This window comes from Cebus imitator, unplaced genomic scaffold (assembly GCF_001604975.1).
Source record: "Cebus imitator isolate Cc_AM_T3 unplaced genomic scaffold, Cebus_imitator-1.0 Scaffold46, whole genome shotgun sequence".
NCBI classification, from domain to species: domain Eukaryota; kingdom Metazoa; phylum Chordata; class Mammalia; order Primates; family Cebidae; genus Cebus; species Cebus imitator.
Genome location: NW_016107361.1, coordinates 193,292 through 206,718, shown reverse-complemented (window position 1 = coordinate 206,718; position 13,427 = coordinate 193,292). Strand labels below are relative to the sequence as shown.

The 13,427-nt window shown below is 33.1% G+C and overlaps 1 protein-coding gene across 2 annotated transcripts in view; it reads left to right on the top strand.

The window, feature by feature from the left end:
- Window positions 1–13,427, top strand: part of YTHDC2 (YTH domain containing 2) — a 78,707-nt gene that overhangs the window by 23,481 nt on the left and 41,799 nt on the right. For both annotated transcript variants that reach the window (XM_017527171.1, XM_037737972.1), the window contains 5 exons: window positions 1,016–1,123; window positions 1,938–2,086; window positions 3,009–3,144; window positions 8,880–9,006; window positions 9,305–9,370. In XM_017527171.1, coding sequence (XP_017382660.1) covers window positions 1,016–1,123; window positions 1,938–2,086; window positions 3,009–3,144; window positions 8,880–9,006; window positions 9,305–9,370 — 586 coding nt within the window. The remainder of the gene's footprint in view (window positions 1–1,015; window positions 1,124–1,937; window positions 2,087–3,008; window positions 3,145–8,879; window positions 9,007–9,304; window positions 9,371–13,427) is intronic.

The following is a 13,427-nucleotide window of genomic DNA, read 5'->3' as shown; positions in this document are numbered from 1 at the left end:
TGCAAGCCAGACATCCAAGGACTATATTTGACACTTTCTTATTTTTTTTCCATATCCAATATGCTGATTTTTATGGATTTTTACCTCCTGACTAGCTTTAGAATTTGTCTGCTGCTTTTCGGTTTTCACTGTTAGAACTAATCTCATTCAGGTTAACCTGCACTATTGCAGTAGCTCCTACTCAGTTTGGTGTAGCCATTCTGCTGTCTTTTAAATCCATTCTTCACATTGCAGCCAGAGTGGTCTTTTGTAAAGCAGAATTCTGATGATGTTGAGCCCTTTCTTGATCTTACATCTTTGAATGACCTTTATCTCAGGATAAAGATACAAGACTTATCTTTTCCTCTTACCTCATCTTGAACAATATCTCTCTCCACTCCCCACTCCCACCATTTTTCAAATACGTTGGCCTTTTAGTTCCTTGAAACTTTATACTCCTTTCCAGCACAAGGACTTTGCACATGCTGTTTTTAAGTCCTTATTATACACTTATTTTCTTTTCATATGGCTTTGTTATTTTGTTTATCCTCTTGTTTCTTATCTTGTTTCTTATTTTCTCAGTAAGGATACTTTTCTTGATGCAGTCAAATTCCCCGTTATATACTGTCATTGTGTCTTGTACTTTCATCTCACAGGACTCTTCACAACTCTATATTTACATTTATATTCTGGATTTTTGGATTAATTTCTGTCTCTTCTGCTAGCTTGCCCCCAGGGAGAAGGAGATAGAAATTACCATTTCTGCTTATAATGCAAATGATATTGATGCCAGACACATGATAAGTAAATAGTAAACACTGGGGGAAAAAAACCCAAACAAATGAACAGTTGTCTAATAGTTGTTTATAAGTCAAAGTTATAGTTAAAGGGCAATATTATAAAAGTCACTTGAACTCTGAAATTACTTTTGAATATTGTACTCAGATTGAGTAACTTGGGATTCTCATGTTTTTATGTGAATTTTTGCTAAGATGCAAGTTGAGTATTTAAGCTTTTTTTTTAAATTATTATTTAGTACAGGGAAGACCATTTGAAGTAAAAGAAATGTTTCTGGAAGATATTTTAAGAACAACTGGATATACAAACAAAGAAATGTTAAAATACAAAAAGGAAAAACAGCAAGGTAAATTTTGTAATAAAAGAAATTACTATTGATAATGACTTTGGAATACGAAAGTAGAATTATAGGCATGAGCCACCATGTCCAGCTGAAACTTTTGAAGATGAAAATTATATATTATTATATCTCAAACAACTAGCATGGTGGTAGAAGTTCAACAAATGGTTTTCTACAAAGTGCTGTATAAATATTGGTCCATTGATTTAAACAATAGTTACAACGTAGATAAAATACTCTGAATTCTGTATTTACTTAGAAGTAAACTTGTTAGTAGGACTTGGAACAATAGATGAATAGATGAATGTATTAGCCTGTTTTTATACTGCTGTAAAGATACTACGTGAGACTGGATAATTTATAAAGGAAAGAGATTTAATTGACTCACAGTCTGCATGGCTAGGGAAACCTCAGGAAACTTAGTCATGGTGGAAGGCACAGGTGAAGCAAGGACGTTCACATGGCAGCAAGAGAGAGAAGTGCAAGCAGGGGAAATGCTAGATACTTATAAAACCATCAGATCTCATGAGAACCCACTATCATGAGAACAGCATGGGGGAAACCGCCCCCATGATCCAGTGACCTCCCACCAGGTCTCTTCCTCAATACCTGGGGATTATAATTCAGTTGAGATTTGAGTGGGGACACAAAGCCATGACACATTTTTTATTGAATATTCTTAATATATTTTTAAAAAGTAGCTACAGAATAAGGCCAACTTTTAAGTGATACCAGATTCTCTTAATTTATTTAAACAAAGGAATACATTTCAAAAAGGAAATGATTTGTCTACATGTTCTTTCTTTCATAATTAATTTAGAAGAGAAACAACAAACCACACTTACAGAATGGTACTCAGCTCAAGAAAATACTTTCAAGCCTGAATCTCAGAGGCAGAGAACTGTTCCAAATGTGACTGACGAGTATGACTTATTGGATGATGGTGGGGATGCTGTCTTCAGTCAATTGGTATGACTTTCCTGGTTTCCCACTGATTGTGTGAAAATTGTATAGATTAAAGAACATTTATGAGATTATAATTTTTTACTGCATAATTGAATGGTAATTCTCTTGATTTATCTTAGACTACAACCAATTTTTCAGAGTACCTTTCTGGTTTGTTGTGCTTTTTTTGACCATGAGATAGTATATAATACAGATATGCTTGCGGTTTTCTGTCAGTGTTTAAAGTTGCAATGTATCCAAGTGAACTTTACATGAGCTTTAAAAAATACTTTTAAAGAATATTTAAAAATTGATATTAAAAATTGTTATTTAACATATTTATAGAGATGCATACTAAATATATATACTGTATTATTGTATTATATGTTTATAAATATATCTATATTTATACTATATAAACATATGGTATAGAAATATTTGGGAACAGCACTTTGACCATGTGTATTTGTGGTTCTTAAGACTGGCTGTACATTCTCTTACCTGAGGAGCTTTTAAAGCCCTGTGGAGTCTGGCACCCCACCAACAAGAGATTCTGGTGCACTTGCTCTGGGGTGGGATCTGGCATCAATGTTAAAAAGCTCCAGGTAATACTTCCCTTGATGTGCAGTTGGGAGAGAGAACTACTGAGGTGTAGGTACATTTTAACCACATCCTATTGGAAGCACAGTTAACATTGTGACTGGATCATAGTCTTTTGTTTACAAACTCATTCTCAGATAAAAATTGGGTATAAGGTTAAGATACCATGTTGTGAGTGATAATGTTTCTGATGAAATGATAAATTGTATTATCTCAAAGCTTTTGTTATAATATCATAGGATTAGTAGTTCTTGTGGCCATGGTGGTCATCTTAATGTTCTTTGCAAGCAAATGTTACATTGTTAGGTACTTTATGATAATTTATGATTTTTGCTGTTTTTTATAGACTGAAAAAGATGTGAATTGCCTTGAACCATGGTTAATAAAGGAGATGGATGCTTGTCTTTCTGACATATGGCTACATAAAGATATCGATGCCTTTGCTCAGGTCTTTCATCTTATTTTAACTGAAAATGTTAGTGGTAAGTTTATTTTAATTTTTAAAAATTACCCTTGCAGTTATTTATGATGGAAGTGTAGTTCAATCCAAAATATATGTACTACCAATAATTACACAACCAATAATTTTATTTTTTAGGAGTACTTATTTTATTTCAAATGTACAAATCAGGATCTTATTAGCATAGCATAGTAGAATAAATATTGTGTTAAGTCAGAGATTCTTAAGCTAAATTCTCCATTGTAGTTTGAAGAGGTCTGTGATTACATGATAATTATGTGCAAAATGCTTTTATGTGTATGTGTTGTACATATACTCTTGTCTTTCCCTTCCTTGGAAATGATGTAGATGTCAAGTATTTATTCTCTTACCTAAACCCCTCAGCATTATTATTGTAATTATTATTGATCACTCTCTACTTGAAATATTTTACTCCGTTAACTTCTGGTATTTCATACTTGGCTTATTTTCTTATTTCCGTGGCTCTAATTTCTTGGTTTCCTTGGCAAGATCTTTTTCTTTTTTTCTGACCTATAAATGTGAGATCTCCTAGGTCTCAATCCTTAAGACCTTAATTCTATTCATACTTACTCCTTAAGTGGATCTCAAATAGTCATTGCTTTAAATATCTACTTTAAATGACCCCTAATTTTATATCTCCAGTCCTCACCTCCCCCCTGACTTAAATACACCTGATCACTTGATATCTCCAGTTGGATGTCTGTTAGGTGAATCAAATTGGATATGCCTCAAACAACTTCTGATCCTCTCCCTACCTACCTTCCTCTAACCCTGCACTTTCCTTGTGTTTCCCTTTTCAGTAAGTGGTCACTATCATTCACCAAGTTGCTAAGGCAGCAAAGGATACAGAAAGTCACCTTTGACTGCTCTCACACTGCACATATAAATCAGTAGCAAATCCTGCTTACTTTGCGTTCTAAAATAAATCCTGACTATGACCACATTTCACTCCCCTAGTCCAAGCCAGCCTCTCTCCTGGACTATTGCAGTAGCCCATTAACCATTTCTGTTTTTAAGTTACTGTTGTCTGTTCTCCACAGAAAAATAAGATTGATCCTTTCATAAAGGAAATCGAATCATTCCACTTGCTTGTTCTCAATTCTCCCAGGCTATTTTTATACTGTGGATAAAAATCAAAAGTCCTTTCCATGATTGGGCCTCTGGCTGCCTTATTTTCTTATATTCTCCTCCTTGTTCACTGTGCCTAGGCACACTTATCTCCTTGATAGTCTTCATTTATGTCAACACATTCCCATCTTTGGGACTTTGTTTTGTTGTTTCCTATGTCTAGAAAACTATCTCCACAGGTAATCACATGGCCCATTGCCTACTTATTTAGGTCTCTGCTTGTATATTGCCTTCTCAGAGAGGCCTTTTCTGATCACGTTACTAAAATTGTACCCTTTTGTCACTCCTCTACCCTGCTTTATTATATCTTTATTATATCTCCTTACCCTGCTTTATTATTCTTTATTGTATTTTCATTACCCATTATGTATTTTTTATGTTTCATTACCTATTTAATCTACTAGAGTGAAAATTATATCAAGGCAGAAACTTTGTCAGTTGTACTTATCTCTATCACCAGAGGTTCATGGTTTAAGTGCTTAAAAATCTTTGTTGAATAATGACATTACTTTTTTTTTTTTTTTTTTTTTTTTGAGAAGGAGTCTCGCTCTGTCTTGAGGCCAGAGTGAAGTGGCACAATCTCGGCTCACTGCAGTCAACCTCTGCCTCCTGCATTGAAGTGATTCTCCTGTCTCAGCCTCCTGAGTAGCTGGGACTATAGGTGCATGCCACTGCACCCAGCTAATTTTTTGTGTGTTTTTAGTAGAGAGGAGATTTCACCATGTTGACCAGGATGGTCTCCATCTCCTGACCTTGTGATCGACCACCTCAGCTTCCCAAAGTCCTGGGATTTACAGGCGTAAGCCACCGTGCCCAGCTGAATAATACTACTTTTAAGCATCTTTACCACATGATAATCTGTTGGCATGTGTTTGGTGACAGGAAGCTCACTATCTTTCTTTTGAATTTGGATTGTTTGTATAGTTAACTTTTTATTATGTTGATGTGAAATCTAACTGCTTAGCTTCTGCCTTTTTCTTCTTCTTCATATGTATTTATGCCTGACAGATACGTATTTATGCCTCACAGACTTCTAGGTATACGAAGATGGTTATTCTTTTGTTTTTTTAAATTTTTTGTTTTTTGGGGTGACTATACCTATTACTTCAACTAGTCTTTAATATAACATGATATCTGGTCCCCTCCTTCTCTGGTCTGCCTTCTCTGGTTATGTTCTATTTTATCCCTTTTAAAAAGCATAGTATCCAGTTCTGAGTGTTAATCTGTTAGTGACCATCTTAGCCTAAAACCTACTCTTTACTTACATTAATTCAGCCAATCCCATTGTCCTAATGATTCATATTATCTTTGAAATTTATAGTTTTTTTAAAAAAACTTACTAAATTAATCCCCTTATCATGTACTTGTTTTGAATTTTTTTGAGCTTGAGACATTCTATTTATTCATTTTAAATTTTATCTTAGATTTGGCCCATGGTTTCTGCTTAACAGTTTAAAAAAATTTTAATTGTTATCTGTTACATTAATAAGCTTTCTCTGTTTATTAGTTTGAGGTGCCCGGGTAAGTTACCAAGCATATGGTATGCTATAAGGGACTTTAGGTCAATATTTGGGTGTGATGTTAAGCAGTCATAATCCTACATATCTTCTAATCTAACTTCTTAAAAAATAATTTTTTTCTCTTTATAAATGTACGTTGGCTGTTATTGATTTACTTTTTAAAGCTCGTTATTCTTTTTTGTTTCATTTTGTTTTGAAACAGGGTCTCACTCTGTCACTCAGGTTGGAGTGCAGTGGCGCAAATGTGGCTCACTGCAGCCTTGACTTCTGGGCTCAGGTGATTCTCCCACCTTAGCCTCTAGAGCTTTGGATTTGGATTTAGATTTAGATTTAGATTTAGATTTAGATTCAGATTCAGATTCAGATTCAGATTCAGATTTAGATTTAGATTTAGATTTAGATTTCAAATATGCCCTGAACTGAATACTTCATCTCTTCTGCAAAACCTGTTTCTCTTGTTGCCCAGGCTGGTTTCAAACTTCTGGGCTCAAACAACCTACCCACCTTTGCCTCCCAAAGTGCTGGTATTACAGACATGGGCCACTGTGCCTGGCTTTCATTATTGACTTTTGGAAAATAATTGATCTCTATTTTTAAAAGTAACTTTTTGTATTTGAAAGTGTAGATATTCGTTCATCTCCAGTTTTCTGGCATTCTTTCTTATCCATTATTTTAAAAATATTAACTCTGAAGATTTTAGCAATCTTACTTGAAAGTTAAGGAATTTAAATTATGAAAAAAGTGGCTTTAAAATATTTATGATGCATTTAAGTATTTAAGTATTCTTAGCTTTCTTCTTGGTATTTCTTTAGTGAATACTAGACTATTAATTTCATAATGGTCATCCTGGACACTCAGGTCTCTCCTCTGCTCTTACATACATTTTATACATTTCCCGGAGTCTGTATTCTAATGTCTTTAAGCCATATGAAGAAAAAATATGTTATAGTAGCTCAATTATTCACTTCTCATGTTTTTATTTCACTTCTAAAATCTCAACCCTGTATTTGCACCAGAACTGAAAATATGTCATATGATTTAGGAAACTCTGGGCTTCATAGATTTCTTTTTAGTACCATCATTTTTCCCCCAATCATGTAGAAGCAGCTAGTGATTAGTTAAGGGTTGACATTCTCTGTCATTCTCTGTCATGTTGACATTCTAGTCATCTATTGCTGCATCACAAATGATTCTAACACCTAGAAACCTGAAACATTTATAATCTCACATAGTTTCTGAGAATCAAGAATTTGGGAGTGGTTTAGCTGAGTGGTCTGGCTCCAAGTCACTCATGAGGTTGTGGTTAAACTGTTGGTAGGGGCTGCATTCATCTGCAGGTTTGTTCGGGCTGGAGGACTTGCTTTCAGGAAGCCTCACTCACATGGCTTTTGGCAAAAGGCCTCAGTTTGTTGCTGGCTGTAGGCAGAATAGCCATGAGTTGTTGTCAACTGCCCGTCTCAATAGGGCTGCCTTATTATCCCTGCAATGTGGCAGCTGGCTTCTCTGAGAGTGCTTCAAAAGAGAAAGAAAAAGAACAGGCAGGAGGTTGTAGTTACTTTTTGTGACCTAATCTCCTGAGCTGCACACCACCTCTTGCACTTTATTCTGTTCATTAGAATGAGTTACTTAGTCCAATTTATATTCAGGGAGAAGTGAATTATGTTCCACCTCTTGAAGGGAGGAGTGTTAAAGATGTTTTAAATGTTTCTCATTTATTCATACCCTTCTGCTCAAAATACACACAGTTTGATACTGTTCTCCAAGGCCATGAATTGAATATTCAGTTGAAGTAGTAATTTTCGTACGAGTACAGATCAAAATAAATTAATCTTTTAAAATGCTTGACCATCCCAGACTTATTGAATCTGAATCTGAATCTGGGAGTAAGATATGGCTATCTGTGGTTTTAAAAAAACAAAGCGGAAACAACAACAAACCCACCCCCCAAAAACAAAAAAAAACCCAAAGCAAAATAAAAATACATGCCATGATATATTTGTCCAAATCCATAGAATGTGCAAAACCAAGAGTGAATACTAATGTAAACTATGGACTTTGGTTGATGTGTCGGTGTAGTTTCATCAAATGAAGTTGTAACAAATGTTCCACCCTGGAGGGGGTGACTAAGCATGTGTAGGGGCAAGGAGCATATGGGATATATTTGTATTTGCCTCTCAGTTTTGCTGTGAACATAAAACTTGCTCTAAAAAAACAGTCTTTAAAAAAAAAGCCTGAGGCAGTTTTCTTGTAAATCTCTGCCCCACTTTAAAAGAACACTGATTTATATTGATAATGGATACCATGTTTCAGAGTGTTTATGAAATAGAACATAATTGAGTATACGTACTGTATATGAAAGATTAAAATTTTCCTTTTGTAATTATCTTAAATTTTACTATAGAGGGTTTTTTAATGAATTCTTTCTGAAGTCACCAATTTTGTAATTTAAGCAAATTAGTGCTAAGCAATTATATTGAATTACTTGAGAAATATATTCCAGAAAGAAACTTGAATAGAACTTTATTTTTCTGATGTAAGCGTTTTATGGGAAATAAACTTTCTGTCAGTGTTAATACCATTCAGCATCTTATAAAATAGCCTGGAATGGGGGATTAAAAACAAAGTAAAATAACAACAAAAACATTGTCTCAAACTTTGCATTTGAAGCTTTTAAGTATTTATTACTAGTTATTGATGAAAATTAACTTTTTAATCATTTAATTATATCTCGTCATTTGGTGAGCAAGGTAATATCTAGATTTAGGAAGACTATTTAAGGTTATGCAAGTTAGTAGCTTTCATTTTCTGTTGAAATAACATAGATGAGCTTAAAAGAATTTAACAGTGATCTTTCCTTCTCCTACCTTCCATGACAGCCTTTATTCTATTTACACTAGACCTATCATAACAGATTGCCATAGATCTAAGTTAAGGGTTACTATACAGTGCTGTCATTATGTAGTTAAAATAAGGAGCAAGTCTCAGGCTAATTATCCTGACAATTCTGCTATTTCAGATTTTTTAGAGAATGAAAATGGTTTTAAGTAGTTTGGAAATTTAAGTTTTATTTGTCTTTTCCTTTTTTTAGTTGATTACAGACATAGTGAAACCAGTGCAACAGCTCTGATGGTTGCTGCAGGACGTGGTTTTGCAAGTCAAGTAGAGCAGTTAATTAGTATGGGAGCCAATGTCCATAGTAAAGCATCAAATGGCTGGTAATTTTAAACTACATTAATTCTTCATGTATCTTTGTATAGCTACACATGTCTTTTTTGATTTCTTATGTTTGTCTTTATATTAAAAATTATTGTGTAATAATTGCTGGTGAATTTCTATTTTAATGGGTTAATAATTTTGAATGACTTGTTTTTTGACAGTAATTTATCTTATTTTTTATTACAATTTTTTTTTTTTTTTGAAAAGACAGGGTCTTGATATTTCCCTGACTGGTCATGAAACTAGTTTTATAATTTTGATAACTTTATTTTTTTTACATCCTTTGAATTTTGGCAGGATGGCATTGGATTGGGCTAAACACTTTGGGCAGACTGAAATTGTGGATCTTCTAGAATCTTACAGGTAAAATTTTATACTATTTTAAATTAATTCTACCTGCTCTTCAAAAAGAGCTGCATCATGTGAATTATGGACTATACAAATGTAGACCCTTTGTAGTCTATTATCCAGAGATTTTTTTTTTTTATTTTGTAATTCTAAGGAAATTTTCTGTCTGATCTACCATGGTATAATATTTATCTTATTTTAAATTTTAAGAAATCAGAAGAGGGATTTCCAGTTAAACATGGTATATACAACATAGGTATTTATCTCTGCATTTTCTCATACCTTTTACATTTCTCAAAACCTCACTAAAATGACAATGAAGCATTCTAAGGAATTCAAAAGGTGTAAACCAAAGTCAAAGAGAATGGAAGAGGACAGGGCAACTGATAGAAGATGTTAATTTTGGGATGATAGTTAGCTAATTGATTGATTTAGCAGAACTGAGAAAACTCACAGTGCCAATGAGAAACACTCATTTTTGCCTTGGAACTCCTTAGAGGCTCATTCAGTGACCTTTGAATGAAGCAGTAAAAGAAAGGGTTAAAAAAATAGTAGAATTAGTTAAAATTCTCTGTGATGAATATTTAGAACTCCTGATCTCCTCCTTCCCTGACATCAGATGATATTACCTCCCGCCTTGACAGAAAATGGGTAGTATATTAAAAAATATCCAGAGAGGCTTTGGACTTGAGGTTATCAGGCATAATGGGAGAAGTAGGGGTGAGGTATCACACAATACAAGGGTTTTAGTGAAAGTCTACAGACCGAAAATTGAGGTAACCATTTATTCCCTTCCTCTGCTGTCCACTGCTGCGTTTTCCTGTTTGAAGTTCATATTCTTTGGCAAAAAAACCTGTTAATTCTTTTCTGGAAAAAGTAGACCAATCCTGGAGAAAATATTTGGAATTATAAGAGGCTTGGTGTTTCTTAAATGAAATGACTATTTTTAGACCACGTGACTGTTTATGTCTACCTGTGCACATGAAGATTTTTGGTGCTTTACTCTTTAAAAAATGAACAAACTGCAAACATTTGATTACCAGGCATTTAAAGGGGAAAAGCATTCATAAATCAAATGAAACAAAATAAACAGTAGCAACAAAAAGCTCTGGAATGCAGATGAAACTAAGCATTAGTTACTAAAGAGAAAACTTAGAAAACAAAATTATAATAGAATATATTGCATTCATGAAATAAAAACAATGTGTTATTAAAAAGAAACAGAACACAAATCTTTGTTCAGATTTCATCTTCTGAACTCAGAAGGCCTACTCAAATTTGCCCTATCTGATATTACATTTTACCCCCCATACTGTCCATCCTCTTTAACCTGTTCTACCTGTTCTTTTTTCTTCATAAGCCGTACCACCCTCTGACATACCGTATAATTTACTTATTCACTATTTTTATTGGTTTATTATCTATCTCTTCTCCCTACTAGAATATAGTAAGCTTTTTGTCTGTTTGTTCAAGAATGGCAATTAGATACGGTAGATGTGCAGTGAATATTTGTTGAATGAATGAATAAATAATTCTTGTAAATTAAAAATATGATAGCAGAAAAAAAGTTGCAAGATAAAGTTTAGAAAATTTCTTACACAGTAGGAAAATTGTAGAAAAAGGATAAGAAAATTTGCTTCCTATGTACCCCTTTATTAGGAAACTGTTAGAGAATGTGCTTCACAAAAAAGAAGTAAAAACAAAAACAAAAAATGAGGGGAAAAAACAGTGTAGGTCCAGCACAGGGGATAGGTGAAAGGAATGCTCAGGATGGTGGTACAGAGAAGTGTTTTGATGACTAGTAGCTGTGTCTAGTAGGCCTGATCCCATAGGGACAGAAGATGTGGGGCTCTAGAGGGAGGTCTCGGGGGAAAAAATTTACCTGACATTTTCAATCATGTTAAAAAGCTTTATGAATCTGTTGGAGAATTTGAGAAGAATTCAGGTCACAGTAAACTGAGCAAATAAAAATTAAACAGTTGTTACTCTAGGAAAAACAAAAAGTTACACAAGAAAGGAGGTGTAATTATAGTACATTATTAAGCTAATCAGTAAATGTTTACCTAGTCATAGTAAAGTAAAGGCTGAATGAAGATTTAACAAAAATTGTAGGAACTGGTGTGGGTGGAAAGTGTAGGGAAGTGGAGGTGGTAACCTAATTTTTCATTAGTTGGAGGTTCACAGATAATGACTAAATTGTTAAAACAATAAATAGCTGAAGATGCATGTTGCTTAGAAATTTGACAGCAAATACTAAAAGAAATAGCTTTTAGCTATTTCTACAATAGAATAGTGCTAAGCAATGTGACTAAGGGTTTTTGTTATAGTTTCTATAAAACCATTTATAAACACTATGTATATATATTGCTTTGATTTAACAAATAAAGGAAAATCAGAATGTTAATACTTTAAAAATCCTGTAAAACCAATCTAATTAATTTTCTTTTAGGTAGAGATTTTAGGTAAGTTTAGGTTAGATTAGATGTTTAAATAAATTATGAAGCTCTTAGATTTGATATTTAAAGAAAATTTTGAATATATATTTTATAATAATATTTTAGCTTCTGTTTTCAGCCTTTTAGAGACTCAAAAAAGAAAACAATGGAGGCTGAAGTTAAAATAAAATATCTATTATTCAATAACATATAAAATGTTTTATTTGACCTGGGTTTTTGTACTTAATTTTATGTGAAATTGGAAATGTAGTCTCAGACATTAGAAGAAATAAAATTTCAAGTTAGTTGTGACATTGAGTCTCAAAATTGTTTATAGGTTTAAATGGTATTTCTGATATGGTAGGTTTACTTGTCATTTCAATAACAGCACCCAGAACTTGCAGTCCTTTTATTGTTAACACTTTGAATGTTCCAGACATTCTTACAGTGTTAACTATAAGCTCAATAGATACTATACCAAGTAAAGCAGTTATCTGGATAATATTTTAATTATCCCGGCTAACTGGGCTTTCTTTTTATTTGATAAATCATGATATTATCAATTATAAATTTCAAGTATTTAAAATTAAATATATTATTATGTTTGCTGGATTACTGATAATTTATATCCAAAGATTATAGCTTTAAACAGAGAATATAATGTCTGCTTCATCTATGTGTTAAAAATTTAAAAAAAAAATAACCTTTATGTTTTAAAGTAGATCTTAAAATGTAAAAGAGCAAATTATTAAGGTGTAGAAGTTTAACATTTTCCCTGCTGAAAACAGTCTTACTTTATTTTTCTGCTAACTTATTTAAGAGAGATTGGATTCAGTTGAATTTCCTAGAAATTCTGTTGGTAATTACTAGTGATGGCAATAGTTTACATTTTTACATGAAAGATGAAGAAGCAAAGCATTTATTTCAGTAATTTATGTTGATTCTTGCTTTTGGAAAATATCATAATCAACCTGCTTTTAGTATAAAGTTATCTGATTAACAGTCACGTTAAGCTGATACCTTGGTGTTTTTTAAAAATGTGAACTATACATCAGAATACTGTTTATTAATAGTAAACAATTAGACACAACCTATTAAGAAAATATAGATGATAGTTGAAAGTTTGTGTTTTTAACAGTTTTACTGAGATATAATATACCATATAATTCACCCATTTAGGGGCACAATTCAATGTTTTTTTGTATGTTCACAGACTTATGCAATCATCACCACAATTAATTTTAGAACAGTTTCATCACCACAAAAAGAAACTTGTACCTGTTTGTTCTCTCTCCCTATTCCCCGCCCCCATCCCCACCCCCCTCTGCCAACTCTCCTAGGGCTCCTCCAGCTCTAGACCAACCACTAATTTACTTTCAGTTTCTATAGATTTGACTATTCTGGACATTTTACATAAATGGAATCATGATATGTGGTTTTTGTGATTGGCTTTTTTCAGCTAGCATAAAATATCCACATTGTAGCATTCTTTTTGTGACTAATACATATTCTATGGATATACCACAGTTTGTTCATCAGTTGATGAACACTTAGGTTGTTTCCACTTTCTAACTACTATGAATAATACTGGTATGAATATTTGTGTACAAATTTTTTTTTTTTTTTTTTTTTTTTTT